Source organism: Fringilla coelebs (genome assembly GCF_963513975.1).
Source record: "Fringilla coelebs genome assembly, chromosome: 6".
Lineage (NCBI taxonomy): Eukaryota > Metazoa > Chordata > Aves > Passeriformes > Fringillidae > Fringilla > Fringilla coelebs.
In genome coordinates this window covers 44,984,439-45,012,315 of record NC_140034.1, presented here as the reverse complement: position 1 = coordinate 45,012,315, position 27,877 = coordinate 44,984,439, and the positions used below count along the sequence as shown (strand labels likewise).

The 27,877-nt window shown below is 42.9% G+C and overlaps 1 protein-coding gene across 3 annotated transcripts; it reads right to left on the bottom strand.

Annotated features, from left to right (window-relative positions):
* Positions 1–253: 253 nt before the first annotated feature.
* Positions 254–27,652, bottom strand: PHRF1 (PHD and ring finger domains 1). 3 transcript variants are annotated; one of them, XM_084208382.1, is made up of 18 exons: positions 27,524–27,652; positions 21,571–21,796; positions 21,117–21,239; positions 19,405–19,637; positions 18,330–18,413; positions 17,230–17,351; positions 15,486–15,583; positions 14,766–14,938; positions 13,145–13,274; positions 12,695–12,834; positions 11,672–11,859; positions 10,761–10,943; positions 8,744–8,898; positions 5,116–7,896; positions 4,338–4,414; positions 3,532–3,792; positions 2,331–2,459; positions 254–1,197 (listed from the first exon to the last, which is right to left on the bottom strand). In XM_084208382.1, the coding sequence occupies exons 2-18, from the start codon at positions 21,659–21,661 to the stop codon at positions 1,063–1,065; spliced, it is 5,103 nt and encodes a 1,700-aa protein (XP_084064508.1). In that variant the 5' UTR covers positions 21,662–21,796; positions 27,524–27,652; the 3' UTR covers positions 254–1,062. The 3 variants fall into 3 exon arrangements, with proteins under 3 accessions (XP_084064508.1, XP_084064510.1, XP_084064509.1); XM_084208384.1 differs by having other exon boundaries at positions 10,761–10,880; XM_084208383.1 differs by lacking the exon at positions 27,524–27,652 and adding an exon at positions 26,324–26,400.
* Between the last annotated feature and the right edge of the window lie 225 nt (positions 27,653–27,877).

Sequence of the window (27,877 nt, the reverse complement as noted above, 5' to 3'; positions counted from 1 at the left end):
CCTGCAGGCAAGGAGTTCTGCTAAAGTCATTGAGATGAAGTCAGAATGTGTGCTGGATCCTTTGATTCTTGATAGGAATCTGCAGTTCTCCTGCAGAGGAGGAGGGATCAAGGGATCATTACTAATCCAACTCCAATCCTCTTCCTCAAACATTCCTTATGCAAGAGCCATGGGTTCAGGTTTACAAGGAACAGCCAGGCCAAGAGGCAGATGCAAGACAAACAAATGACACCTGCTACAGGACAAAAACCATTCAAAATAACTTTATAAACTCTGTCACATTTCTGCTTTGTACATCAGTTCAACCTTATCCTTCGGGCTTGTTATGGAAAATTGACAATGCTTGCTTTTTGTTTTGCTTTTCCTGAAAGGCAGACACAAAACCAGCCATCAGTGCATTATTTACACAAGTGCAACACAATCTCCCACCCCAAAATTAATTTTTTTCACTAACAAGGTACTTCCAACAGAATGTAAATAAACACCACAGCTTGAGCAGTGTTTCTGAAGTCAGTTTATAAAGGTTAGGTCATTTCTGCAATCCCCAAATGCCAGAGCGAGTAAAGTTTCGCTCACCATCCAACAGGCTAAAAATACAACATTTCAAGTATTAAATCAGAAATTTCTAAAGACAATCCATATTTCGATAAATAAACACAAGGGAAACAGTATACAGCTCTCAATATACTGTATGAAAAGTGGTGTCCAGTTTCAAACTTTAGCAAGACAAGTGCACAGCCCAAAAATGTGATCAAAGTAACCCTGAAAACTGCAGCAATCCGGGAGTTCCAAACATGAATCTCTTCTGTGTTTCCCCTCGAATTACTCTGCTGGTCTGAGGCATTTGATTGTTATTTAGTTCTACAGCTGTAGGTAATCCAAAAAATCCTAAATCCATTCCCATATGGAAACAATTCAAGAGAAGGTTCCATAGATAAAGTCTATTATCATCTTGTTTCTCTGCACTCTGTTTACAATGGGATGCAGCTGCAGGTCTGTTATTCCCATAGTGTCCACAGCTAGGACAAGTTCAGTCCAAGTCATGCTGGCTGTGGCTCGCTCTCAGTTTTCCACTTCACGTGTGTCTTCACCATCAGTTTTCTTATGTTTCCTCATATGTTTGTATTTTTCCACATATGCCTTCACCAGGTTAGCCACCTTCATAGGGTTGATCTCTCCACTTTTGCTGTGGCAGATCTGCAGGGGATCAGAAAGGGCACTTGGTCAATGACAGCAGCTCAGGCAAGTGGCAGAGAGGCCCTAAGCTGCCCAGGGGAGCCAATTCCTGCACAGACTCCCATGGCTCATAGCAGGGTACATAAAGCAGAAAACAAAGACAAGAGCAGTATTTCCTTCAAGCACCCCAGGAATGGCCCAGAGCTTATCTACAGAGCACCAACTGAAGGCAGAGGCATCTCAAAGCAAAAAGACTCATTTTTACTGCAGGCTTTTCCACCCATCCATCCAGTTTTACACAACACGTGGTAACCAAGGAAGTGTTGATATCCCAGTTTTGGGATGTTTTTGAGGAAGCAATGCTCAGATTAAAAGAATCTGTCAGTTTTGAGAACACATTTGAGACAGGGAAGAAAGAACTGACCCTACACAAGTTCCTGTATCTCTTTTCAGGGAGGAGTTGAGAATGACTTCAGTAGCAATTGGCACTGCTCAGCTCTCTTGCAAACACATGGGTCACACAGAAGATGTGAAATTGCAGCAATGACCTCCGGGATTTTTATTTATGATGGAATTTCTCAGTGATAGCAAGAATGCAGAGCAGGGAGAAATTACAGTTCTCTGAGGTATCAATTAACTGCCTTGACCACTGACTGCATCTTTTGTAGCCATGATCTACTCAGCACTACGATTTGAGACAAAAGTTAGTATCAGCAAAATTGCAAGGCCCTCTTCCAAGATTCAGGGACACCACAGATGCTCAAGGATCCAATGCACAAAGTATTTTCTCACTTCATTAGAAACAGCTGGAATTCTGGCTGAAGGTCCTAGTGAGGGGCATTTGACCATTCTCACCAAGGGCAGATACCATGTAACATTTCAGCTCATGCAACTGAAGCTCTGCAAAGTTCTTGTCCACTGAAAACACGACCTCATAAAAGGAACAGACTGACAGCTCTCATGGCACCAAAGAGTCTGGCTTAAAGCAACTACTCCTTCACCACAGGACTGCAGAGTATGAGTCAGGGTCCAAAGATCTGCTAGCCCAGTTATGGCATGTAATTGCTGAAATGGCAAGTGCAATCTAAAGTACTGCCACTTTCATAATGACCTGCCCAGCTCCTCCTCTCCACTGCCTTTCACAGGGCTCTCACCTTTTGCACTGCTTTCCGAAGGATGCTCTTGTACTCCTCCTTTGTAATCTCCCTCTTCTGGTAAAAAGGTTTGATAGCAAGTTTCACTTCTTCCACAGCCCTTTCTTGCATGTGAAGCTTCTTCATGTACTGCACAGGAAAGAGAACTTCATTACCTTGTGCTGTCTTGGGAATGGTTTCTGAATCTGTTTTTCTTAGAAACGCTCAAACAATGAAAATTCTCATTTCACAATTTCAACAACCCAAGTAATCACCTCAAAGTGATTTCCTTTACAGTCAATTACTGTCTTGAAACAAATACCAGTTTGTGCTATGAGGAGCCCTTGCTTTATGTAACATTTATTCTGTATCTTAAAGAATGTGTGTTAAGCAAGTGACTACAATGTGGACTTCCTGATTTTGGTCTCCTCCCTTCCTTCCAACAGCTCTAAATTAAGCATACATCCAACAAAAGGCATCAGATTCTAAAAGCAGCAAACCACAACTGCAAATACAAGGCTTCAGATAGCTCTAAAGACAATGTGAAAATTGCAGAGTAGCCTATGAAGTAACGATTACAGGTGCCACCAAAACAAGGTTATAAAAACTTGCTCATCATTGGAGGCTCAGAGTGAAATGCATCTATTTGGTTTTATGGAATGAAGCAAAATAACAGGCTAAGTTGTTTTCATTCTTGTGTTAGCATCCACTGTGCCTAGAGCAGATGGTCTGTGCAGCAAACCTAAAACTCAGCAATAAGGGACTTGCACTGAAAGATCTCCAAAGTGTTTTACTATCTTTGCTATTTTCAGTGCTGATAAGGAACAAAATACAGTCCTACCTCTTTATAGGACAATTACAAGAATGGACATTAATTTCAAAGCTGGAGGGGAAACGAGAAAACCAAGTGTTTAGAGAAACTTGGACATTGTGGTTTCTGGAAAGTCCCTTCCAAATATTCACATAAGAAAGTTTCAGAACTTTAAGAATGTATTTCAGATGTTTTAATCCCTCTATGTCCTATTGTGATGAAGCAATAGAAAGCAGAACTCTCAAATGAAACAAATCCCAAATAAATTCAAAGAGAGGACTGCCTGCTGCTCCTTGGTTAGCACAGTCACCAAAACCAGCAGGGCTGGGAAAATACAGTACAGAAAGTTAAAAAATCTCCCAAATGAAAAAGTTAAAATAAACAGCTCATTAACTTTATGCATTCACTCACTTCCTCATTTTTTGTTTTGTCCACTGGAGGTTTGGGTGCTTTGATCTTTTCCTCTGCACTTCCAACAGAAGCAGCTTGGATCCCTGGCTCAGATGCCGTAGCGAGGCTGCCTGGCTCTGGGGTGAGGCTCTGTCCTGCCACACAGCCCAGAGCTGGAAGACTGCCCTGCATGATGAACTGAACCGTGGGCTGGCTCACCGGGGCATAGGGGGGCAGGCTGGAGGGCAGAGCCGGCACCAGAGGGATGTTCTGACAGTACACCTGTGAAACAGACACCGCTCCGTAAACGCCTGTGCTGACAACACACAGCATCAGAGCAGGATCTTCAGAACACCTTTATCCACCACGAGCTACCACCAGCCCAAATCCCCTTTTAGCTGGAGGACAGCACAGACTGATGGCTCAGAGCAAGGCTACCAAGCCAACATTTACAGCCTGATCACAATCAGGAAGAAGCTCACAGTTTCTCAGGCAACACCGTCTTTCTGCAAGCTAGTGCTGAAAGCAGAAGCTGCAGGTACGGAGCAGAATTAAAAGATGATACGTTTCTTCAACTATAAGGAGCACCTGAGAGATTAAATGATAGGAGGATTGCTGAGGTGTGGAGGCTACATGAAATGTACCACACGCAGAGGAAGGCAAACTGCCATGAGAGGAGAGTGTTGCACAATGAGGGCACAGATGAGATGGGATGCCTTCCATGACACATGGGTGCTGGAATAGGAACCAACCTGAGAGGAATCTAGATCAGGAAACATAGGCTCGGGAATCATATAATTGGTTGGAGGAGGCTCATTTAACTGCACCTGATTTAACGTTTGGTTCAAGTCCTCTGCTTTCCAGGCCCCTTCTTTTGCTCGCTGCAGTTTGTAAAACGGCATCCCTAGGTATCCCAAGGGAAGGAAAAGAAAACATCTTAAGATCAAAATAATTGGTCAAAGATTCAAACCAAATTCTATTTTAAGAATTAAAATAAAAAGCATGTAACAACAAAACTAACAATAAAAGGATTTTTTTTTAGCATTTGTATTTTAAAACTTCTGATAATAGAGAACTTCTCATCCCCTTCAGCAATTGTCTTCTACTGAGTTTATCTGTTGAGAGTAACCAACAAGAACAACACAGGCAACTCTGCCAACACAAATAGCACAGGTTCTCAAGACAAATTGGTTCTGGCAGCTCTGGTTTAGCAGCATTTACAGGAGTGAGCTACAGAGACCTGTCATACTCCTTGGTTTTGAGAAACATTCATAAAGTCTGAAGGCAAAGCAAACATTCTAGTTAAGTGCAGAAAGGGTGGGACATGGGCTGCCAGCTCAGAGATGGGGTTGTTGCACGTGCTTCACGAGTGAACAAGCTGCCACTGGCTGAGCTGTGCTGACAGCACGTCCTCTCCAATTCATTAACACAACTCACCTCATGATTTCAACCAGTGCAAAATGCCAGCTCTCAGGAATGCAAAGCACAGCATCATCCCAGCTCGGATGAGAGCTCTTACACTACAACCACATTTGGCCAGGCACCAAAACCCTAAGCCTTATACAGCCTGTTTCAACTTCTGTATGTTTTCCAAAAGAAACTTACTTGGAGCTTTTCCAGCAGACAACGTGCCACTTTCCTCCTCTTGAAGATTCCAGGTAACTCTTTTCACTGGTGCTTTTGATTTCAAGACAGGACCCTGAGGTACCACTTCCAGTTCAGGCTTAGTGAAATTACCTGTATTTTCATTTGAGACAAGGCACTCCTCCTTAACCTCCCTCACACAATCTGCAACTTTGCTTTTGGATGAGCTTTGAATTGGTGCAGCCTCAGCTGGAACATGCATGATAACTTCCTTCTTTGGGGGTTGTTCCATCAGAGATGGACATAATGCAGTGTTTTCTATTTTAACTGTAATCTCTAGGTTTGTATTGCTACAGCTACCGAGCACCGCTGTATCACTACTATTCATTAAGTCTGTTTCAGTGAAAGAATCCACATCGCCAATTGGGGCACAAATGTTTGTGATCTCTGGTGCAGGGAATGCAGTTTCACCACTCACTTCTTGACAGATGGCCTCTGTCTTTATAGTTTCTTGGACCTCTCTCAGCTGAACTGGGGTCTCAGTCTGTATTTCCTCAAGTTTGACATTTGGTTGGATGGTTATGGAAAGCCCTTCCAGTACTAGCTCCTCTTTCGGCTCTTGTTTCAGAGAATGGGGTAGCTCCAGACACCTGCTCACATTTTCAGCTGGAAGCTTTTGATCCTTTTCTGATGCAGGAGGAAGTAAGGTCTCTTTTGATCTGTGTTTCCTTTCTTTGGAACGTGATCGGGATCGCACTCTTTTTTCCTTTGATTTGCTGCTTTTGTGCTCCCAAGATCGAGACGCAGACGGAGACCGAGACCTCCATTTTCTCCTCTCCCGCGATCTGGATCTCGATCTCTTTCTGTCCCTTGACTTCAAACTACTTTCTTTATCATACCTCTCATAGCTTTTGTCCCTCCTGTGCTTCCGCCTTTTAGTCCTCTCAGGGCTGTTTGACCGGGAGCGGTCCCTCCGCCTTGATCTCGAGCGAGACCGTCTTTTCTTTTTCCTATTTTCATAAAAATCAGAAGTACTTCCAGGACTACCTGAACGTGACCTAGATTTCCTTCTGTCCCTAGACCAAGAAGTTTTTGCCTTTTTATCCTTGGTTTTATCCTTTGTTTTCTTTTTTTTTGATCGTTCGTGACTGCTAGAACGGTCAGTAGAAGACCTCCTGCTCTTGGATTTTAACGTGTGTGTTTTGCTGTGCTCTTCCCCACCTGACCAAGAGGTAGATCTGGAGCTTCGGTCCCTTGAGTGTGCTCTATCTCTTGACTCTGAACGTGATCTCTTATGCTCTTTGACAAGTGCTTTTTTCCTTTTCATCTTCTTCTTGCTTCGGGAGCTGGAGTTGGAACAGGATCTAGAACGTGATCGCCTCTCCGCTTGTTCCACCTTTTGGACTTTCTGCTGCTCATCACTCTTTGAGGGACTATCTGGTTCTATTTTCACATTAATACTAGGTCTAATCAATTCCTCCGCATTAAAGAACACATTAGGTCCTTCTCTGCTTTCCTCCTTTAAACACTTTGTATTAGAAATTTCCTTAACAGCAGCTGAAGTGCAAGGACTGCTTAGGACATCTTCCTCATCCACATTATCTCGTTCCTCTGTATCAGAGATCTGTTCTACAATCCTGCTTGCTACTGTCACCTCATCACGAGACTCTGTGTTACTAGATGGCACGTCAGAGTCAGTCCCAGATCCAAATATATTTTCTACCCTGTAAGGGGTGAAACGACGGACAGTTTGAAATGTTTGAACTTTGGGATTTTCAATGGAAATAGTCCTCGTGATATTAGTTAGTGGGATCCCTGAGCCAAGCCTTTCAGGACTGCTGTTTGCTGAACTTGAGTCCGATCCTGTTGGCTCAAAGGGATCATAGATTTCACTTTTGACCTGCTTTTTCTTTACTGAGAAAAGAGGTGAAGGACTCTCCTTCTGCTGCACTTCATCGTCCACAGGGCGGAAGGTATTACAAAATCCTGGGTTAGACAGCCTGCTGGGATGTCCTGTGTTCCCAGGAATATTGATTTTAAAACTCTCAAAAGAGCCTGGGCCTTTGCCCCTCGAAGTGCCCAGCAGCGATGAACTGTTAGAGCCGCTGGGATGGGTGGAGAAAGAGACCCCGCTTGGACGTGCCTGTTGCTGTGGTTCCTTGGAATTTGACTTCTGACTTTCCACCCTGCTACTCTTTCCTGGCTGGTTAGTGCTCTCCTTGCCAGTCAGCTGGGTTATACATGAGCTGGGGATATTACAGCTTTGGCTTCCTGCAGGTTCCGGCTCTACCTGCTTGCTGCTGGTTTCTTTTTTAATCTTTGGTATCCTGGGAAGCTCAAAGATGTCAATTCTCTGGGAAGGTGGTTTTACTGGCTGCCTCACAGTTACAGCTTTTGAGCCAGAACTCAAGTTACAGCTCAGGGGCTTTGAAGATGAATCAGTGGGTACAAAGTTTTTAGATTTTCCATTAAACCTGGGTATTTCATCCAACTTTGAGCCATGCCTGCTCAAAGTTGCCGTATTCTGAGTCTGGACAGACCTGGGTGTCATTGAATATTCTGATTTTACAGTTGCTTTTTCTGGTGCAGTCTGTGCAGGGCTTGCTGCAGACTCACTCCTGCTCAGTGAGGGCGAAGGCAATGAGAACAAGGGTGTGGAGCAAGTACCAAGTCCCGAGGGAATGGAAGGTCTGGCCATGGAGCTGCTTGCTGTGGTCCCTGAGAGCGCTGCACTTGGGTGGGTGTTATGCCCTGAACCATCCTCCACTCTTGAGTCACCGGCTGATTTTCTGTGAAATGGAGCTATGGCACACAAACAGACAATTCAGCTTTTCTGGACATTTTCTGCCAACGTTAACAGAAGTACTGAGCTAATTATTTTAAGTTCCACTGTGGTTTGCAGACATGCCATACAATAATAAGGAAGTCCAACAGTTCTTTTGGTCAGATACTCACAGTTTAGTGCCAGACACCACATCTTTGAGGCAAACACTAACGTTTAGGAAATAAATTATTCTGTTCTGTAGGTATCACCTGATTAGTGCTTATTATCCCATAGCTGCTGATTGACAGAAATGACTATAACAGAGGAGGTGAGAGGAACTTATTTTAAGAATAAAGCTCTAAGTTTCAATTTGAACAGATTCTTTTCTAGTAATGCCATGCCAAGGGAAGACACAGCTGGAGATGACAGCACATATTTAGAACTCTACTTTTGCAAAGAAATTTCTTGCTAAGGTCCTTCATCCTGTGCTTCAAACTGAAGTACAGATCACAGGCATTGAAACAGTTCATGACACATGCCAGAAAAACTGGGTCCTTAGATAACTCTGGTCTATCCAGTCCTACATTTTTTATAACAAAGCAAAGCATGAAATCACCATGCACCTCTTTTGAAAGAAGAAAACCATGCATTAAAAATAAAATCCTCCAGTATCATCTCAGGTCTCATTTCAACACAGACAAAACACAATATTTCAGAACATCCATCTTATAAAACAGATTACTGTTGGCAGCTACTGAATCTATCCTATATATTCTGAGGCTCAGTAAGAGTATCCCTAAGCTTAAAGCTATGCAGCCTGTAGGATCAGGGCAGATGTGGATGAAACAAAGAGGCAAATAGCACTATGATGTGCCAAGTCCTTACCTTCCTTCTTTGCTGTCAGTGAACCATCTCTGTTGATGACCACATCTGAACTGCTCATCATGAGAAGACTCTGTCCAGACAGGATACTTCCCAACAGATCAGGCACAGGAGCAGCTTCTGCTTCTTGATCAGGACTCAAGGCAGGCACACTGCTTCTGCATGTTTCAGAGGGGTTACATTTCCTTTACTCTTACAGCACTTGTTCTATACACACACATTACATTAAAAAGAAACCAAAGTCAAGGGCATAAACAGAGATCAGCCAGGGAAATTCATTTGTAGTTTTGGTTTCACTAGAGTCATTCAGTCCCCATCTTTCTCTGACAAACAGAAGGTGAAGCTTTTACTGACTTCCGACAAGATAAGAAAATAATCATATCTGAGACTTTTGGTTAGCAAACGCCGGTGCTCACTGTGTTGTATATCAAGACTAACTTTCCAGGGCATTTATAATGCATTTTTGGAGGATAAACCACTGATTATCATTTCAGAGATATTTCTATCCTAGCTGCCTCTCTTGCCCCCACTAAATCACAAACACAAATGCATTCCTCAGGCCTACATTCCGAACTATAACAAATGACAGAGTTTGAACCAGTGTTTAACGACAAGGTGCCACTGGTAGGGATAGCTAAGAACATGGCATAGAGAAATTGCACTGAAAACCAACTGCAATGCTCCCACACATGGGACAGCACAAACATTCTCCTTTATGCTTTGCTCAATCTTATGAAGATGGTTTAAGTTCTCAGTTCTTGAAATATGGAATGATAAGTTGTTTCTGGTGATGGGCATTCCAGTTCTTCCCTCTTTGCTTTTGTGTTGATGGGATTTGGGGGGTTGTTTTGTTTGAGTTTGCTAAAAACCAAACTTTCAAAGGAACCTAGCTCTTTGAGGGAGCTAGATTTCATTTCTGTATGACAACAAGGCAAACTTTATTAACATAATGTACACCAAACACCTGTAGTAACATGCAACAGAGAGACAAAATGGGAATGCTAAAAGAATCAGCTACTGAGGCCAGACCAGGAAACTCAGTGCAGCCCAGACCAATGGAGTCTTTAGAAGAGCTGAGTATCAGCTAGAGCTCTATCTTCTAATCAATATGCTACTGAAATAACTCTGAGGACATGGAAAGCTTCCTGAAAGGCTCCCTTTAGGATTGAAATGGGAAAGGTAGACAAATAATCCAAGTTATCATAGAAATAGACTACCTTAATCCTGAGAAACCAATCTACACCGTAAATCAGATGCATTAGAGGACAACTATGTAACCCTTTCATACCTTTAACCAAGCTTAACTGAGCTCCCTTAATTTCTCTTCAGCTCCCTCAGCCTTGCAGTTTTCTGTGACTCTCTTGGTACCTGCCTCTGAGTTTCCTCATCCCTTTTCTTCTCATCATGCTCCCAATTCCCTGTGTCCTACTCCTCAACCATGAAAATTCACTGTGGCTGCCAGTGGGGGGCAGCCAGGGCTCCCTGGCCTTGGCAGGCTGGCAACACACAGCAAAGCAACTGTTAAACTAAACTGCAGGATCAAAGCAAGCTTCTCCTCAATTTTCCAAGCTCCAACAAACAGCAGCACAACTGGGTGAGGTGGGTACAGCCCTCATCTCCTTAGTATGTGCAATTGGATTCCCCAGGCCTCTCAAAGAAGCAAGTGGTTTTTTAAAGGTTAATGACACTGGAATTTAAAACCTACTAATGGGGATAATAAATAGTCACAAAACAGAAAGTAAAATGAGTCAGATTAGGGTGGAAACATCCATTTTAAATTTCAATGGAAGTGTTAAAGGTATGATGAAAGAGTGTATGTGTTCAACATAAAAAGAATTGTTGCACAAATTGATGTGGTTATTTATCTATACTTGTGCAGGCATACATGTACACACACATATGCACTCTTTAGAAGATAGGGTAAGAAAAGGGTCAAACAAAGAGGATCACTAGGTTTATTCTTCTGTTAGGGACATTAGACAACTAAGAACAATAACAGCAAACAGCAATGGACTTTTACCTGGGAAGTCCCACAGAAATGGGTCTAGCTACAGGACGGTGAGACCTCAGTGCTGACTGGGAGAGAACTCTCCTTTTGGCACTCACGGGTGAATCTGGATTTGCTGGAACCTCTTCGTTACTGTGATAAAACATGAACTCTGAAATTGTCTGAAATGTTTTCCACATCAAAGAGATGATACTGCTATGACAGATAACAGTTAGAGAGCATTATATGTTTTATTATGATATAATAAAAAATATTTGTGCAATATACTTATTTTCTGTTCTGCCTAAATAGAACAGCTTGATTCGAACAGCAGAGACTCAAGTGCCTACTTTCGTATCTAAAATGTTAAATGGACAATTTTCTTTTATGAAAGAATCAAAAAGAAGAACTCAGAGGAAAACTAAATTTTTCTTACAAACAATAATTTTAGATGCCCCCTCCCCAAAAATTCAAAATTTATGAGTGACATGAACTATGGCATAGTAAGATTTCTCCTCAATTTGAAGTGTCTGAAAAAGTGAAGATAAGAAAAGGAGAAACATGGAAGATTCCAGTGGTCCATGTAATTTTGTGTTTACTGTATACAAAATATGTCAGCTGTCTTCACTTTAAATAAATAAAAAGCAATGGATTAGGACCAGACTCCTTCAGATTCTAACTGTTCAAAAACCCCACAGGTCTTACTGAAAGTTTTCAGGAGGCTGATTATTTCAGAAAAACACTTTAGAGGAGGCTGATTCCTTACAAGTTTGGCAACTCAGCCCAGAAAGAAAGAAAGAACAGGCCATTATATGTTACCATGGGTTGTGTACCCAAAGCTGCCTTCAGATGTGAGATTCACACTCTGCATGGAGCTGTATGCACAAACAACCCAACAGCTGTTAAATTACCAGGTCCCTGATCACAATGCAGAGATGTCTCACCTTTCATAAGGATCCAACTCATATGGATCTCCAAACACAGAGAGAGAAGCTGCACCAATATCTGCTCTCATCAGCCCCAGTGAGGGCTCAGTTGGTTTGTACATGGAAGGAAGTGAAGCCCCACGCACAGGTTTACTGAGACCAAGGGTTCTTGCAATACGGGAGCGAGTAGTAACCTCATTTTTTCCCTGCACAGACAAAGAGATGGGGTTATTTTTATGTTAGGGCAGGTAAATTTGTGTTTAAAGCCCCAAATTCTTCACTGAAGCTGTGTACAGTTCATCAGGTTACTACCATCAGCAGTATAAGTGGTGTGCATTTATTGTCTATGTTTGTTTTAAAGCATTTATGAAACTTGCAACTGTGGCCTGCATGTCACTTCAAACATAGACTGCACATATCAGATATAAGTGACCAGATAAATTAAGCTTCTAAAAATCTTTAATAATGTCAATTCAAAATTGTTGGTCCCTTATTAAATGCTGGCATTCTGGCTCTAAGATGTAGACTCTAGTTAAAGTAGCTGACAAAAAGAATCAAGCTGGTGCAGAGTATTATGTAGAGTAATATACAAGAGAACACTACCCACAACTGAAAGGGATTTTGAGAGCTCTTACAGCTGATAAACTGGGTTTGCAACAACACAGCCACAAACACCCACAGCCTATTACAAAGAACAGGTGCTGGCAATTTTAACTGAGCTTGCATCAGTACCAAGTAAATACTACAGATGAATGGCAAGGCAGGACACAAAGCCTGCAGGACATTCTTTACAATGTGATCCCTACAGTCCACGTAACAGGATATGTCAGCATAGCCAGCAAGTCTGTCTGGAAGTTGCAATTCACTTCCACATACAGCATCTTTCTGGAGTACCCTGGACACATCCTGCACAGACTCCCACCATAAAGAAAGGCGCCTGCTACGACTGAAAGTTGGCACTTCTTCCAGCTGAATCCCATGTTATAGTGCTTTTACAGAGGGCTGAAAACAGCAGACACTGACTGGCAGAAACTCACTCACATGTGATCTTACTCTTGTCTTTTTCCCCCTTCTCTTCTTTGTCACACGCTTGCGTCTCTTCAGCTGCGCCCCTGAACTCTTCTTCCCAGCAGCAGATTTCTTCTGAGTTCTTTTTTTGCCCCCTACTTTCTTCCGCCTTCCTGATGGGACAAAACCAATGATCTGGCTAAGTGCTGGCACTGTATTTTACACTGTACTCCCCTTCTTGTCCCCCCACAACACACAAAGCAGCTCAAAGAGACATACAGCATGCCACCAACAGCACAGCAGGAAAAGTGACATCATTAGCATTCAGCTAAAAACAACCCTCATGACATGTCTAGGCAGAGGTGGCAGAGGGAAAGAAGAAAGCGCACGTGGGATACCTCCACAGCTGTGCAGGTGTGGCAGCACACAGCTGATGTATTTTGTAGGGTTCAGGCTCCCCCCTAAGGTGCCTGATGTCCTTACCAGTTTTCCTCTTCTGCCTGGTGGGAGCACGTGGTGCCAGAGGACGCTGGTAGATGGCTGTGTTCAGGCCTGCCACGACTGCCTCAATTGTTTCATCCAGAAGAGAGGACATCAGGTACCCTGGCACGTGCTGTGGGGAGGATTACAAGTTACACCATACCGGTACCTAGAGCTCAGCAACATTTATTTGTAAAAGCATTTGATAAAAAATGGATTTGAGATTCCAATAAGGAAACCCCTCACATCACCAAGCTGCCACCTAAGCAATTATGTCACTTTTAAAATTTACTGACTGGCATATTAAGGACCTTATTGTTCAACCTCCTTCAGAGTTACATGCATGCTCCCAGCTTGTCACTGTGCTTGGAGGAGAACTTACACTCCCTCAACCCAGTGGAATTATGTTTCAGTCAACTCAAGGTATGAGCCAAAATAAGATGCACTTTTGTTCAGAGACAAAGGCAATAAATAACAGTGCCTTTCTAGGTATAGTTTGTGATCATCCCTGCACATTGAGAAGTAGAGTTAGGAACAGCTCTTGAATGGGAAGTGCTGGGTTCCCAAGATTACACTACCATGGAATACTGAAGTCCCCAGGCACCACCCCTCTCACCCACAGAAGATGAGTCCACACTACTTCTAAAACAACAAGTAGGGAAGGAAAGAAAAATAACAAGTTACCTTGCAGTCTTTTACTTCAAACAACACTTTCTTCTCTTTATTTTTTCAACATATAGCCCTGACCACTCAGCTTAACAACAAAGTAATTGCTTAACAACAATGAATCAAATAATTCATCAACTTCTTCTATTTTATTAACTCTTCTAAAGTTAAAATTGAAACACCTGGGTTTGGAGATAGTGGGGTTTGGCAGTCAAATAAGATCATCTCCATTATGGAGGACATAATGAATTTAACAACTGCTAAAGCCTTCTGAGAAGTCCTTAAATCAAGGGAAAATGTGATAAAAACTTAAGGTGAGCTGGATCTTAGTTCATGGCAGCTATCTCAAACCATACTTAATGCAGTAAGACAGGGACCCTGTGTATTCAAGATACTCTCCTGCATAGATTCTCTAGAACTGTTAACCTGTTTGAACTCATGTGGCCACATTATTGACGACACTAACATCTGTTTTTTTTCTCTTCTATCAAGGAAATGATTTTCACAAACACAGAAACCTTAAAAATACAAAATTTTTCTCTTCAGTTGGGCTGAAGGCAGTCAACATGTTCTACCGCTATGGGCAAGGAGGTAGGAGGACAAAAGAAAATAAACAGCTGTCAAATAAACATGCTAAAAACCCAGAAGTGGTGCACAAACTTTGTATTAATAGCCACTAGGAATAAAAATAAAATTCTGCTCACACCAGGGGGTGATAAAAACGCAGGTTAAGAGTGGAAGCTACTGCAGCATTTCAAAATAGAGCATCCTGGTCATGTGCTGTACTCTATTTGCACATGTTGTACATCTCAGATTAAAAAAGCTCCACAACTACTAATCACTGTGCTATGGACAGTCAACACAGGCAGCAGAGCTACTGAAATGGGGGCTTATTTCAGTAACCCTTCCCCAGGGTCCTTCCCCAGGAGCAGAGCTCCCTCAGAGGTGCCCGTGGTACCCGGATCTGCTGTGCCGTCGTGATGCGGTTCCTGTTCACCGTGGCGCGGACGCGCTCGCTCTGCCGAGTCCTGGCGATGGCCCGTGTCCGGACGTGAGGGCGGAGCCTGCTGGTGGTGGGGACAACATCGGCCATCAGGGCAGCCACCTCCTCCTCACTGACATGATCTGCATCTTGAACGAGAACAGGCTGAGTTACTTGTCTTTCTACAGATGAAATAATTTGAAGAATTCAGATAAAAAAAAAAAAAAATCAGCATTCCCTTCTTAAACCAATCATCTCCGCAGGCAGCTGTTACCCTCTCAAAAGGAAATGAGCACAGACACCCCTGCTTCAGACTGTTACCACAGTATAACATTTTTCCAGGTAACAGAAATGGCTGCTACCTTGGCAATCTGAGGTGAGAACACTAATAAATTCTTTCCGATGTAACACAGTGCAGTCACGCTACGGTGCTGGGATTGCCTTGGAAAGGTTAAAGGATGCTTACAAGAAGCAGCCCCACAGGTTCTAACTGCAGATGAAAATCTTCATAAACAAGATCCTCTCACCAGTCAAGAGTTCAAGTCTAATCTCAAGGTTCAAGAGAGAATGCTTATCAAAACAACTTGAAGCAGATAAAGCCAGGAGGTTAAACATGTCTTCAAAACACCACATGATTCACATTATCTGACTTGGGAGAAAAATATTTACTTTGAGTGGCTACCACGAAACCCTTACCTGCAGCACCATTGGCACCCATGGGGGCACAGGCAGGGCAGAACCATTCATCTACAGGGACTTCACTCAGAGGAGGATTAAGGCATTCCATGTGATACCTTGAGAAAAAAAAAAAAGAAAATCAAACAATATGCTCCTTACCAAGGGAAGACAGCATTTTACGTCTATCCAGTGCCACATAAGGCAGACTCATTTTCTTAAGCCTGAAACTATGGTTTATGCATCTGCTTCTACCAATCTGCACAGAAACAATGCTACCTGATAGCTATACAAGGGACTTCAGTTCTAGATGGTATTTTCATCACTTTAGGCTCAAAAAAATCTCAGTAATCTGAGTGTTTTCCCCTCACTGTGTGGTGAATCCCTTGCCATTTGAACCCAAGCTGCAAGAAATGTGCAGAGCCAAAATTGATGGTGGCAAGAGAAGTACAGAGGTGCTGGGGAGACAGGCAACCAGGAAACACCATCAGTTTCCTCAGAACCAACAGAGTGTTAACAGTGCTTGTACTTATGAGCATTTGAAGCAACTATTCTACATTTTTCTGGAGTTAATCTCAGCTATGGAGAGCTAGTAAAGACTGCAAGTTCTTTTATCAGGAAGTGCTTCTGGAAGTGCTAACTCTAGAGATCAAGCATATATAAATAACTTACTTTAGGAAAAGGAAACAAAAATCAAACACCTGTATCAAACTAGAAATAATATATTTAAAAATTATAGTAACTGTAGGGAGACCACAAAATAAATTCTGAAGCAATACCCTGAGTTGAGACAGGCTTGTGGAAATTCAGAAAGAACTTAAATATGAGACTTCAGATAAGATCTACGAAACACTGTTTTGGCTTAATATTTTAAACTCAGTGTCCTGATGATACTCTTAACAATCTTTAGTGTTCCTGATTTTGTCTTTTTCCCAGAAGATGAATCAGTGTTAACGTGTGTATGGACAGTATATCAGTGTGTATGGACACAGAACACAAAGGAAAAACTAGACTTACCAAATGTCTAGTTAGCTTGGTAGAAGTAATTCTTGAAAAGTTATTTTACATACTCATTGCTAGCATATCTCTTTATTCAGTGTGTAACTTGTGACATCTTCAAACTGACAATGCTGGAAGACTGATTAAGCAGCCCAAAGGCTTTAAATTCTAGCAGAAAACTATAGGGCCAGAGTTGTATTTAAGTATATTGATGACTCTACTTAACATTAATTTTATTAATCAAGGAGGGAGCAGAAAGAGAAGTAAGCAAGAGTAAGAGAATAATTTAAGAGCTGTGGTTGTAAAGAAAATCATCAACATTTCACAAAACTGTGAATCTTAAGCACTTCTGCACAGTGCTAATGCCCAGTCACCTGGGACAAGTCATGCATCCTCTCCTCAAGGAGACATAAAGGATGTAAGGTTCTATCCACCCAGATGTTGCATAGATGAGCACAAACACCTTCATCATATGAAGGTGTGGTCATCTGTTTTGGTGCCCTGCAGCCTTAAGGGGTCAGGACTCTCCACACATACATTGCTAAATGAAATGATTTGCTAATTCATTGCTAAATGAATCCAGGAAAGGATCCATCGCATCATGGGGACAGATGTCTGCACTAGAACACATGGATGGATACATGGCTGGCCACATGGTGAGCCTGAAGAGAGCAGCAAGGGGCAGCCTGCATACCAGACAGTGCCTGTGGACCAGACTCTGGCCATATGCAATCATGCAGGTGCTCCATTCATTTCAGCCTCTTACCCTGCATCACAGCCATCACAGAGCAGCAGACGATCCTCACGGTCACTTCTGCCACACACCTCACAGAAGGTTGGATCATCCTCTCCATCAGTGCCCTGAGTTTTTGTGTTCTCAACAGGAATCTAAATAAAACAGGGATTCACAGTTTATGCAGAACGTGGCACTTTTTAAAACCCATTGTCATGCTAACAATAGTACCGGCAGCAAAATCTACAAATGAAGGAACCAAAACAGCTGTTACACATCTGAACCTTCACTTAGCTCTTTCAGCACACCTAGGTAGGGCACGATCAAATGCCTGACAACATCTACTTAACTTGTCTACTGTCAGGCACAAATGACTGTAGAAAACTGCATTTTAAGAACGGGCAAAACAAAAATCCACAAATAAGATCAAAAGTAGTCAAACAAACAAAAAGATGCCAAAAATGAGACTAAAGAAGAGAGCAAACTTTGATGCCTCCCATATTACCCCAATGTTAACTCTCACTTCTGTTAAAATGCAAACAATAATAAACCATCAGTTTATGAAAACAAAGCATCAAACCCCTAAATGTCCCCTGGAAACCAACACCTTTCTGATATCAATGAAGAGCAATGACAACTCTTTAATGTTCTTTTGAGAGCACTTACTGGCACACTCAACCAGTGCCTTTCAGGGCTCTCCTACTGCCCCTCTCTCCCCTTACAAACCCAACTGCTACACAGCATTGCTGGCAGCTCGACATAAGGAAGAGATCATGGATAGTCTAGATTATTCCTATTCATCCTATAACAGCACTTGAAGAATGCAGGGCACTTTACATACGTAGACAGGCTTATTCATGCAGAACAATTTTCAGTCAAATGTCCATTATACAAAACAGGCAGTTACAAAAAACACTTTTTCTGCCACCACAAATGATGCCACAACACAATATTGCAGGAAGTAAGATTAAGGAGGAAGAAAAAAAATGTCACAGCTCCTTAAAAGGCAAATTCAAAATAAGAAAAAAATAATTCATAGCAAGATAGCAAGAATTACATAAACACCCTAGAAGTGTAAACTTTTGAATAACAATGTTGTGCCAAATGGTTGTTTGCTACAGCCAAAAGCTTACCTTTTTTAAGATTTTACCACCAAAACGTGCCCGAATGTTAATGTAATTAAAGAGGATTCGATCCACTGGACAGGAGTTTGCGTTCTAGGAAAAAAAAAATCCCAATACAGTTAATAAGTGCATCACTTTATTCAAATTTTTAAAAGTAATCTTAAATTATTAATGCAATAAGCGTTAAATTAATGCAGTAGTCATTTTAACAGCTATTGATCTTGACATTTTAAGTACTTAAAATTGACTTATCTGGTTTACAAACAACATGTTCTATTAAACATGCATTTTTAGAGAAGCATTTATTTTACTGAAGCAATTTAGTTATTATTCAATTGCCAAAGCAACATCAAAGTTCTTCTAAACATTGCCTTGAAAAAGTGCTCATGTTTTAAGGCATTTACTTTCCTTTGGACAAATGAGCAACTAGAAATGGTTTAAAAGTATATTCAGTAAGAGTGACTTATTTACTTTTTAAAAAATTTAATCACCACTGCTACTGCTGCATGCACTGTAAGTTTTGTTGTAATTCTCACCCTGGATTATGACTATGGCAACTAGACAGGTGGCAAGGAACTCTGACTGAAAACTGAATTCACAGCAAGCTTACTGACTGTCAGTATTCTTTTACATCTTTTCTATGCTTAGATGTTCAGGGTTGCAACAGATTCCAATCCAATGGTCACAATACAGAATTCAAGAAAATATAAAGACAGATATACAGAGAAAAAAAATATCTATATATCTATATCCAAGCATATATATATATGTCTATCCAAGCATAGAGAAAAATTAGTATCTCAACTTGAAACTGTAGATGCCCACAAACACACAAGTCAAGCTTGTGACCTTACAGCTTGCAGAGAACAGAATAAACGAGGATGGGTACAAGAAAAACAGATCCAAACTTCAAACATGAATCCTGCCAAACAGAGCAGTAACCCAAGCCTGTTTAAAAAAAGCTTAAGAAAGCAAACACCAATATTACAGTGTTTTGTTCTCATTACAGCACAACAGCATGATCACAGGGGATAGAGCAGAGCACACCAGAAGGCCACAGGACATCACAGACAGAACAGCTCACCTTCGACCACTCCATGATGCAGTCCAAGCAGAAGTAATGGGAGCAGTTCTCAGGAGTCCCAACAGCCTGATCCCTAAATGTGTTGAGGCAAATGGGGCAGTTTTCACCATCCTCATCAGAGGAGAGGCTCACTCCGTTCAAGTGCGGCTCTGATTTCAAAGAATCAGTCATTCCTTCCATAGTGGCCTCACTTTCTTCCTCCTCTTCTCCCTCCTCCTCATCATCTTCGCAATCTTAAGAAGTGAGAGATAAAAAACAGCTTGTGTGTGCTGCAGGACTTCAGCAATGGTGGCAGAGGGGGTGGGCAGAATAGGGTTCCAGTTCACAGAAAATTCCAAGTAAGCTCATTTTATGAGGCTGCAGGGGTCAAGCACAGTCTCCCCAGTTTAAGGCAATAATTTTTCCTGTTTTCTTACTTCCTAAATCCCTTCACTAAAAAGCAATGGATTACTCTGGTGAAAAATAAAGCCTGATAGTGTAAGTAGTCTTTCAAGAGATTAAAAGCACAGACACCAGAAAAGCAAAATATTATATAAACAAGACGGTTAAGATATGCTAGGCTACCACTGAACAATGAAGTTAAAAAATAAAGTCACCATGTACCCAGCTTTTATTTTTTAAGAGACATTCTAGAGGAAAAGTAGCAGCAACACACTACTGCAGAACAGCAAATGAAAGATTTCACCAGTAAAATATGATTTTGCAGGCCAAGGAATCTAAGTGCCTTATAGATCGCTTAAAGAAGCTTGATTTTGAGTAAAATTAAACACGCAGCACACATTGTTGAAAGCTATTTTTATTTTTAGTACAAAATACAAAGATGTGTTAGTCTTTCCCTAAAACCTGTGAATTAAGCTGGTATTTTCAAGAAGCAACAAAAAGTACCTAAAACCCTACTCACTTTGAGGGAGGACTGGGGATGGCTGTTGTTGGGCTGCCTTTTTTCTCTTTTTTTTTTATGAGAATGGGACCCTTGTATTTTCTACTGAATTCTCCTGTCTGGACATAACAGACAATACTCTGAATGATGGATTAATAAAGCTTTTTGACACCTGGCATCAGTTTTTTAGTCTGTGTTTAAATCAGTCTAACTAGTAACTTGGAAAACTGTGCTCTTGCCTTCTCAACAAGCTTTAGATCTGATAAAATCTATTTCTGTCTATCCAAATATTAATTTGAGCATAGCAGTTTCAGAAGTACATGTATCTCCAGTGTACGCTTTCAGTAAAATTAACAAATTCAAATAACATCCACACTCCTTTTTCAAACAAAAATTAGTCATGTCTTCTTCCATCTTCCCTAGATATTACAGCAATAATAATTTATTTCCATAATTCCCCATCACAGCATTCACTTTAGAGCCCCATGCCAAAGCAAACTAACAAACATGCTTTTCATAAGCAAAAAATAGCATGAGCCATTGCTGCAACTTTGACTTCTTTTCCTCCTCATGCTGGGGCAGAGCTCACTCCTGCTGACTACAACTCTGCTGCTTTGGACAGCAGATAGTCTTCAAACATGCAAATGCTTTAAAAGCTTAGAAATTGGGCACTATTACTTGTGTGCGTATTACTGTAGGATTTTGGCTTCAGCCTGACAGAGCAGCATCTGTGGATTTACATTCCATTGTTAGTTTCTGGAGGAACAGCTTTCATCTTACTCTTCCTCAGTTATTAAAACATGCCTTTTAGAGGTACATGAAGAGACCTTACCTTCTGTTTCTTCATCTTCACTTTCTTCCTTGTCCTCTCCACCTCCCTCTTCCTCAGTGTCATTATCTTCCTCTTCACTACCAGTCTCATCATCTGAATCCCAGCTATTTCCACCATTGCTTTCTTAAAAAGACAACAGAAGAGAAGAGTAGAGGAAATACTTATTTGATGCAGACAGACAGGCAGAACAGCCCCTCATCAGGCCATTATGGATGACCTCCCAGATTTCTGCAGTGGTATCAAAGCTGCCCATGTGGAGAAACTTCAGGGAAGCATGTCAGTTGTCTGATACACACAAAAGCAATGAAGTGAAGCAAAACAAAAAAATTGAAAAAATTGTCATGGAAAAGGTGACAAACAGCCACAAATACATCTTTACCAGCCTTCTGAGGGTAAATCAATAAGTTCTGCAACCTCGAAGCACAAAGTGCACGTGCAGAGAGGCCCCATTTACCTGTTTCGCTGAGGAGTGCCAGACACTGCCTCTTGCCCTTTCCCAGAGCAGCATTCCTGTTGATCAGCTCATCCTGGCTGTCATCATCCATGGTGGGACATGGGAGCCCCTGCAGGCGGCAGAGGCAGGGAGGGAGTGCAGCACCTACAGCGGCAGGGCAGGCAGGCCGGCACAGGGCAGGGCAGGCAGCAGGCGGGCACAGAGCGTCCGATGCATCCGTGGAGACCTGAGTGCAAGAAGGGACAGGGCTCTCCTACACCACTGAGCAGTCTTCCCCCTCCATTCAGAGGGGCCTACACGTCAGCAGCAGTTGCTCCACGAGGTTTCACAGCCCTACTGAGCTGGATGAAAGCAGCTGCTTGTAAAAATCAGCGCAGGTGAGAGATTCAGATTTATCTTGGGCTCCTGGATGACATCAAAAGATATAACCAGAACTCCCCACTGAAAACAGCAATAGAAAACCTACAAACACTAAAACCATCCCATGGACCAGCAATTCACTGCAAAACTGAAGGGACCAGAGGCCCTTTGAACAAAGCCTAACAGGACGAATATATGTTTTTAAAATCAAAATACTCCATCTTGCCTGATTGAAAAGAAGAATAAAGATTATGTAGTTTAGGTCCTTTATTTTTAAAAAAGGGCCTTTGCACAGGTCTGTCAAGAAATAGAGAAGTTGAAGACCCCACAACCATTATTCCATGGAAAAGATAAGACCTGATTTAGTACATATTAATGCAATCACACTAATTGCTGTGCATAAGCACAGACTGGCAGTAGAACTGACAGATACTGGGAGATGTTGCATGATCCAAATTCATAATGACAATTAAAATCAGAGCTTTTAACACATTATGCTACAAAGCATTAAGGCAGACAGACCCCTGGCAATGTTCTATAAGCAAGTAATGAAAATATATAATTAACAGACACTTCAAGCTAGGTGTCATATCTCAATATGAAAAAGAAAAGGATTCTTTTATAAGAGTGGTAAAGAAGTTTCAATCAGGTGCTCTTCTCCCACTCTCCCTGCTCCCCATTACATATTTTGCATATTAAGAGATTTTTTTTGAGCAAAACACTATGTTTTATTCCAGTGCTCTTAATCTGTACCTTTGCACACTCCCTCTTTAAGCCACACAGCACAGCTTTGCACCAGAGAACCTTAAAAATGTAGGTTCTACTAAACTACACCAAACTACAAATGGAGTCTTCAGTGCTCAGGGAAAAAAAAACCAACAAACTCGACAGAAAGAAGACTGAGCTTCAACACAACTAAGTTCCTATAAAGACTTCTCCTAACTTCAGTAAGAATCTTGCCTAAAGACAGGTTTATGTTTTTATTTGTGGCTGTTAACATGAATGTTTAAAAAACTGTTTAAAAACAATTTACATTGGCTGAAAATACACAGACTCATCAAAAGCCAGTCACACCATGATGCAACTGAAAAAATACAAAGAAACACCCGGAATTTTTCAAGTTTCAGCAGTGCGTATGTATGAATTATTCAAACTGAAACTCAATTATATAATATCCACCCAAAAGCTCAGTTAGCTACAGCAATGCAAAAGTTGTGGTGACGTGACAGGCAGGATACAAAAAGGGAAGGACTGGCAACACCAGTCCCCCAGCAGGGCAGTGGCAGGCAGATGTTCCACCCGTGTATTTGGATGCCGTGCAGAACCTGGGCTACTTCTCCATAGGCACCTTGTGGGAACAGAGCGAGTTCCTGCTGACCCGGCACTGCCACACCCAGCCAGCCACGGCACTCCTGAGCCACTGCGGATGATGGAGGGCAACCACAGCCATGGCAAGTAAAAAACATGGAGAAGCCTCTACTTCACTATAGCCATTACCTTAGTTTCCCTGCTCTCCAGTCTTCCTTAAAGCAAAGGAAGATGGTTGTTTCAAAAAGTGATTTCTACAAGCCACAGTTCTGACCAACATACACCTAGCTACATTTCCAAACAGCGTGCATTTCTTCACTGTAGTGGAATAAAACCACTACCCGTGGTATTTTTGCCTTGCTACCCCGTGGAAGGCTATCCTTCAGGCACAGAGGTGAACAAATCAGCAGTTGTGACTTGACAATCTAAACTGACATATTTATGCTGCAAATGCAAGCTTGTACTTTGCTCAGAGGCAAAACTCTGAGTTAAAGAAAATCTGGTATTGCAGCAAACAATCAAGTCTTCAAATCCCATCAGTAAAAAAAGTCTGTTTTGAGGCTAGCTGGAAACTGACAAGGAGAAACCAAGCGATGAAGAGATTAAGTGAATTTGAGATTTCTAAGCACATCACAAATATTACTTTACAAATAACCTTTTTCAAACTGGGCAGCTGTTCTTAAGAAAAAAAGAAGGAAACCATGGTTGACTATACACCTATATACAAGAGGCTCCTTCTATTTTTTAAGAACAATAAGCAGCATTTCCCAATTGTTGGATTTTTTTACGGGAGACATTTCAGACAAATTGCCACTGTGAAACAAAAATACATTCATGATACACTTCAGAGAGTTCACCCACCTATAAAAAAGCCCTGTTTTCTCCAGCACTTACCACATCAGAATTTTTCTAACCCCCCTGAGCCAGAACTAGCAAATACAAAATAGATGGAAAGCATTTTTATTATTATGTTAACCAAGAAGTTTCTTTAAGGAGGGGATGGGAGTCATTCCTCCAAGGCAAACCTTAACTCTGCGCTTCTGTAACAAAAGGCCAGACTGCTAAAAAGCAACCAGTTATCCCTGAAGGCCATTTGACTCAGGCAACTACAGCTGCTTTTAGTTTTGGGAGTGTGAAGGACGTGCCCTCGTGGCACCAAACCCCTTGCTGCTAGGTCACTTGGAAGATCCCATGGTGTGTGGTACTCCCCATACAGCCCTTCAGCTGCAAGCAGCTCTCACATGCACCAATCCTCCCTTCTGCATCCCACTTTGCAAGTCAGAGGAATTTAGGATGGAACACAGATGCAGGGTAATCTGGCCAGAGATCCCTTGTACTTAATACCACTGATGCTTTCAGCAATCCCCACTTCAGTCCCTCGGGCAGGTGCCTCACCCACTTGCACAGTGTATCTATCCAGTGTCCAGATTACAGCTTGCATACAAGGCTGGCTGAAGGCAGGCACCGTCCTCCTCCTTAACATCTGCTGTTTTCAAATTCTCATTTAGAGTACCCTATACAAACATTAAACCACAGAAGCAACAAGTGCATGGCAGGTGTTCAGTCACTTTACTCGCACCAGCGCTCTCCACCGCCTTAGGTTTCCTTCCCCAAGACTCAGCTCAGTAAGGCCCAGCCAGGTTTGCTCGCAGTGCTGTGTCCCTACGGCAGCACAGGCTCCGCTGCAGGACATGCTGTAAGCCCAGGCTTTGCTACTAAGACAGATTACATTTTTACACAGAGATGCCTTAAGTCATTTTAATAGTACAGTCAAAGAGCAATTACAAATAGCTTCTTCAAGCTGTATTAGCAACAGGGCTTTCTGTTGGCTTCAACAACAGAGAAGATTAAGTGCTTCCTCCAGAACAAGTGTTTATCAAACAAGCACTTCAGGAAACATTTAGCTTTTTGAACTGAAGTCCTTCTGCATTACCACAGATCAGTACTTTAATGTACTTGGAGTATATTCTAGTGAGAAGGCAAGCACAGGTCTCCAGCCATCAAGAGGAGGCACAGCCTGCAAAGGACACTGGAGCTCCACCACCCCCAACACAAAGCCCAGAGAGCTCTACACCAGCGAGTGCCTCTCCCAGCCACGGGCACTTTCCCTCCTAGCACCAGCCCATCTCCTCCTCCACCAACTTCTTAGGTAGTTTCTACATTTTTTAGAAACAGAAGAGCTACTACTGACGGCATTTACTTTCACCTGCTTGGGTAACATCCAGGATTATTCACAGGTGAACGAAAGCTCCTCACAGAATTTACTCACAGGGTGGTTTTGAATGCTGATCTAATTACACATGCCACTACTGAGCCATCATGTTCTAAAGAACACTTATAACTATATTTAAACCTACTAAATTTTCAAACATATGGGCTTTCAGTTCTTATTGGCACATCTGCTTTATTGGTTTGTTGGGGGGAGGGGTTTTGGTTGTGTTTTTTCTTGGTTTTTTTTTTTTTTTTCTGCAATCAACTAAATAATTTAGTTCTCTCCGGAAGAACAATGTCACACATCAGAAATCATTTAACTTTGTTTCCAATTTCATATGCTACATTCAATGAAAAGAAAGTAAGAGCTGTCAAAATCATTGTTGCACCCAGCTGGAAAAAATCTGGTTATGATGTGACTACTATCTGCCATCACCACATTCCAAAGGTAAATTAAGACAACTTGGCAGGGAAATAATTCAGATTAAGAAGACACTCCTACAGTCCAGAGTTGTGCACTGCCAATCTAACATGCACAGGGAGCTTCAAAAGAGACCCCTAAATCTAAATTTAGATCCCTGTTGAAATTACAAAAAAAAAAAAAATTAAGTCTTAAATACTACTAATCAGAACTACCTAAACACCTAAGAACCTAATAGATAAGTCACAGAAAATTAATCCTGAGGTAGGTAAGGAAGTGCTTATCTGCCACCCATCCTAGCCCTGCCCTAAATTTAGCCACCTTGAATTTCAGGATGAAAACTGTCCACCAAAGCTTCCCCAGGAGCTGACACTGCACTCTTTAGGGAGTTTGTAATGCAAACAAAGCAACACATAGGTTTTGCAAAAGCATTTTAAAAGTACAGCATCTTACCCAGAGGCGCAGCTAAGCATTTTGCACCTCTGTATTCAAAGCAGCAGCCAAACTGTATGGAATTCCCAGCCTCCAATTCCTTGCAGCCACTGGCTCTGCTTCCAGCTGTGAATTAATACTCTCCAACTCTGCTCATCCTCCTCTTTCTTAAAAGGCTTCTTTTCTTAGGAAGAGTCACCCTTACTGGCGAGTTCCCTTTCAGCATCAGTCTTTCACACCAGTCCCTTCTTTAGCTACAGCTTCCCCTGCGGTTTCTGGGAATGACTGTGGGAAAATAAAAAACCACAACAAAAGCCAACAAACCCAAACAAACAAGAGAAACCAAACAAAAAGCTCGCACACTTTCATATTCTGTGCACAACCCTACGGAGACAGACCCACCGACCTACAGGAAAGGAAATAATACAACAGACACCCCTGAAACACACCAGCAACACACTACGTGGGAACAATCTGCAGGAGAAACAGTGACTAAAACTACAAAAATCCCACCCACTCCACTGTCACCAAACGTGCGGCGGCCAAGGGAAGGCACCAGTGACACAACTTAGAACCTCTCCGTAAGCACAGGTCCCTCAAGGCAAAGTTAAGACTAAACGTGGCCTTGCAATAAGGTAATACACGAAAGAAAGAAAAAAAAAAAGCTTGCACGCGGCTCCTGATTTGTACTGTCAGCCGAGATGGCTGAAACAGCGGATAACTTCTCCAACACCCGTGTGTGCACACAAGCAGTGGGAACGGGTGGGAAGAGGGAGAAGGGACGGCGGAAAGGGAGAGGCGCGGACACAACACGCCGGAAACACTGGGGGTTTTGTTTAGTACCCTTGCTATATTTATACACGCACTTGGGACGTTTATTCAGGTCTTTGCCGCAGCAAAGGCAGCTGGATAGCTCCCAAGCCGAGGGGCTCCCGAGCCCGCTTGGCCCTTCTGCATCCCGCGGGACGCTCCCATGGGAATCCGGGGAGCACCCGGGGCCAGCCCGAGCCAGGGCTGCCCTCCCGCGGAGGCGTCTCCCGTCGGACAACAACGCAATAAACATGCTGTCATCGTTGCTGTTTATGGGAGCGACACTAAAGGAGCGACCGGGGCAGTTCCCCGCCGGGGCGGGGGTCGGCCGCTCCGCCAATTCCCACTGCCCGGCCTTCACGGCCCGGTCGCCACCCCCCCGCGCAGGCCCCGCCCGCCCCGGGCACTCACCGAGGAGCAGCCCCGCGCTCACAACCCGGTCAGGAGCCGCCCGGTGCCCGCTCACAGCCGGGACCCCGCGGCCGCCGCGCCCCCGGAAGCGCTGTGGAAACACTGGCGGGTCACGGGGCAGCAGCGGGCGCAACCACCGCGCCTGCGACCGGGGGGGGCGGGGCGAACCATTCGGGTGACGGGGGGGAAGGCGGCCGCGGGGATGAACCATTGCGGAGGGAGCGCGCGGCCTGTACCACTGCGGGGCCGCGGGAGGACCGGGCCGCACCGCTCGGTCCCCGCGGGCAGCGCCGGTCCCGCTCCGGCCGCTTCCGGTTGCTCCATGGACACAGGGTTGGCAGGGGTGACCGGCAT

Excerpts from the sequence above, each read along its gene's own strand:
- PHRF1 (XM_084208382.1), bottom strand. The coding sequence starts at position 21,661 with ATGGATGATGACAGCCAGGATGAGCTGATCAACAGGAATGCTGCTCTG. Across the intron at positions 12,835-13,144 it reads CAGGCAGAAGAGGAAAACTG|GAAGGCGGAAGAAAGTAGGG; the intron begins GTAAGGACATCA and ends TTGTCCCATCAG. Across the intron at positions 4,415-5,115 it reads GTCTGCTGGAAAAGCTCCAA|GGATGCCGTTTTACAAACTG; the intron begins GTAAGTTTCTTT and ends TGGGATACCTAG.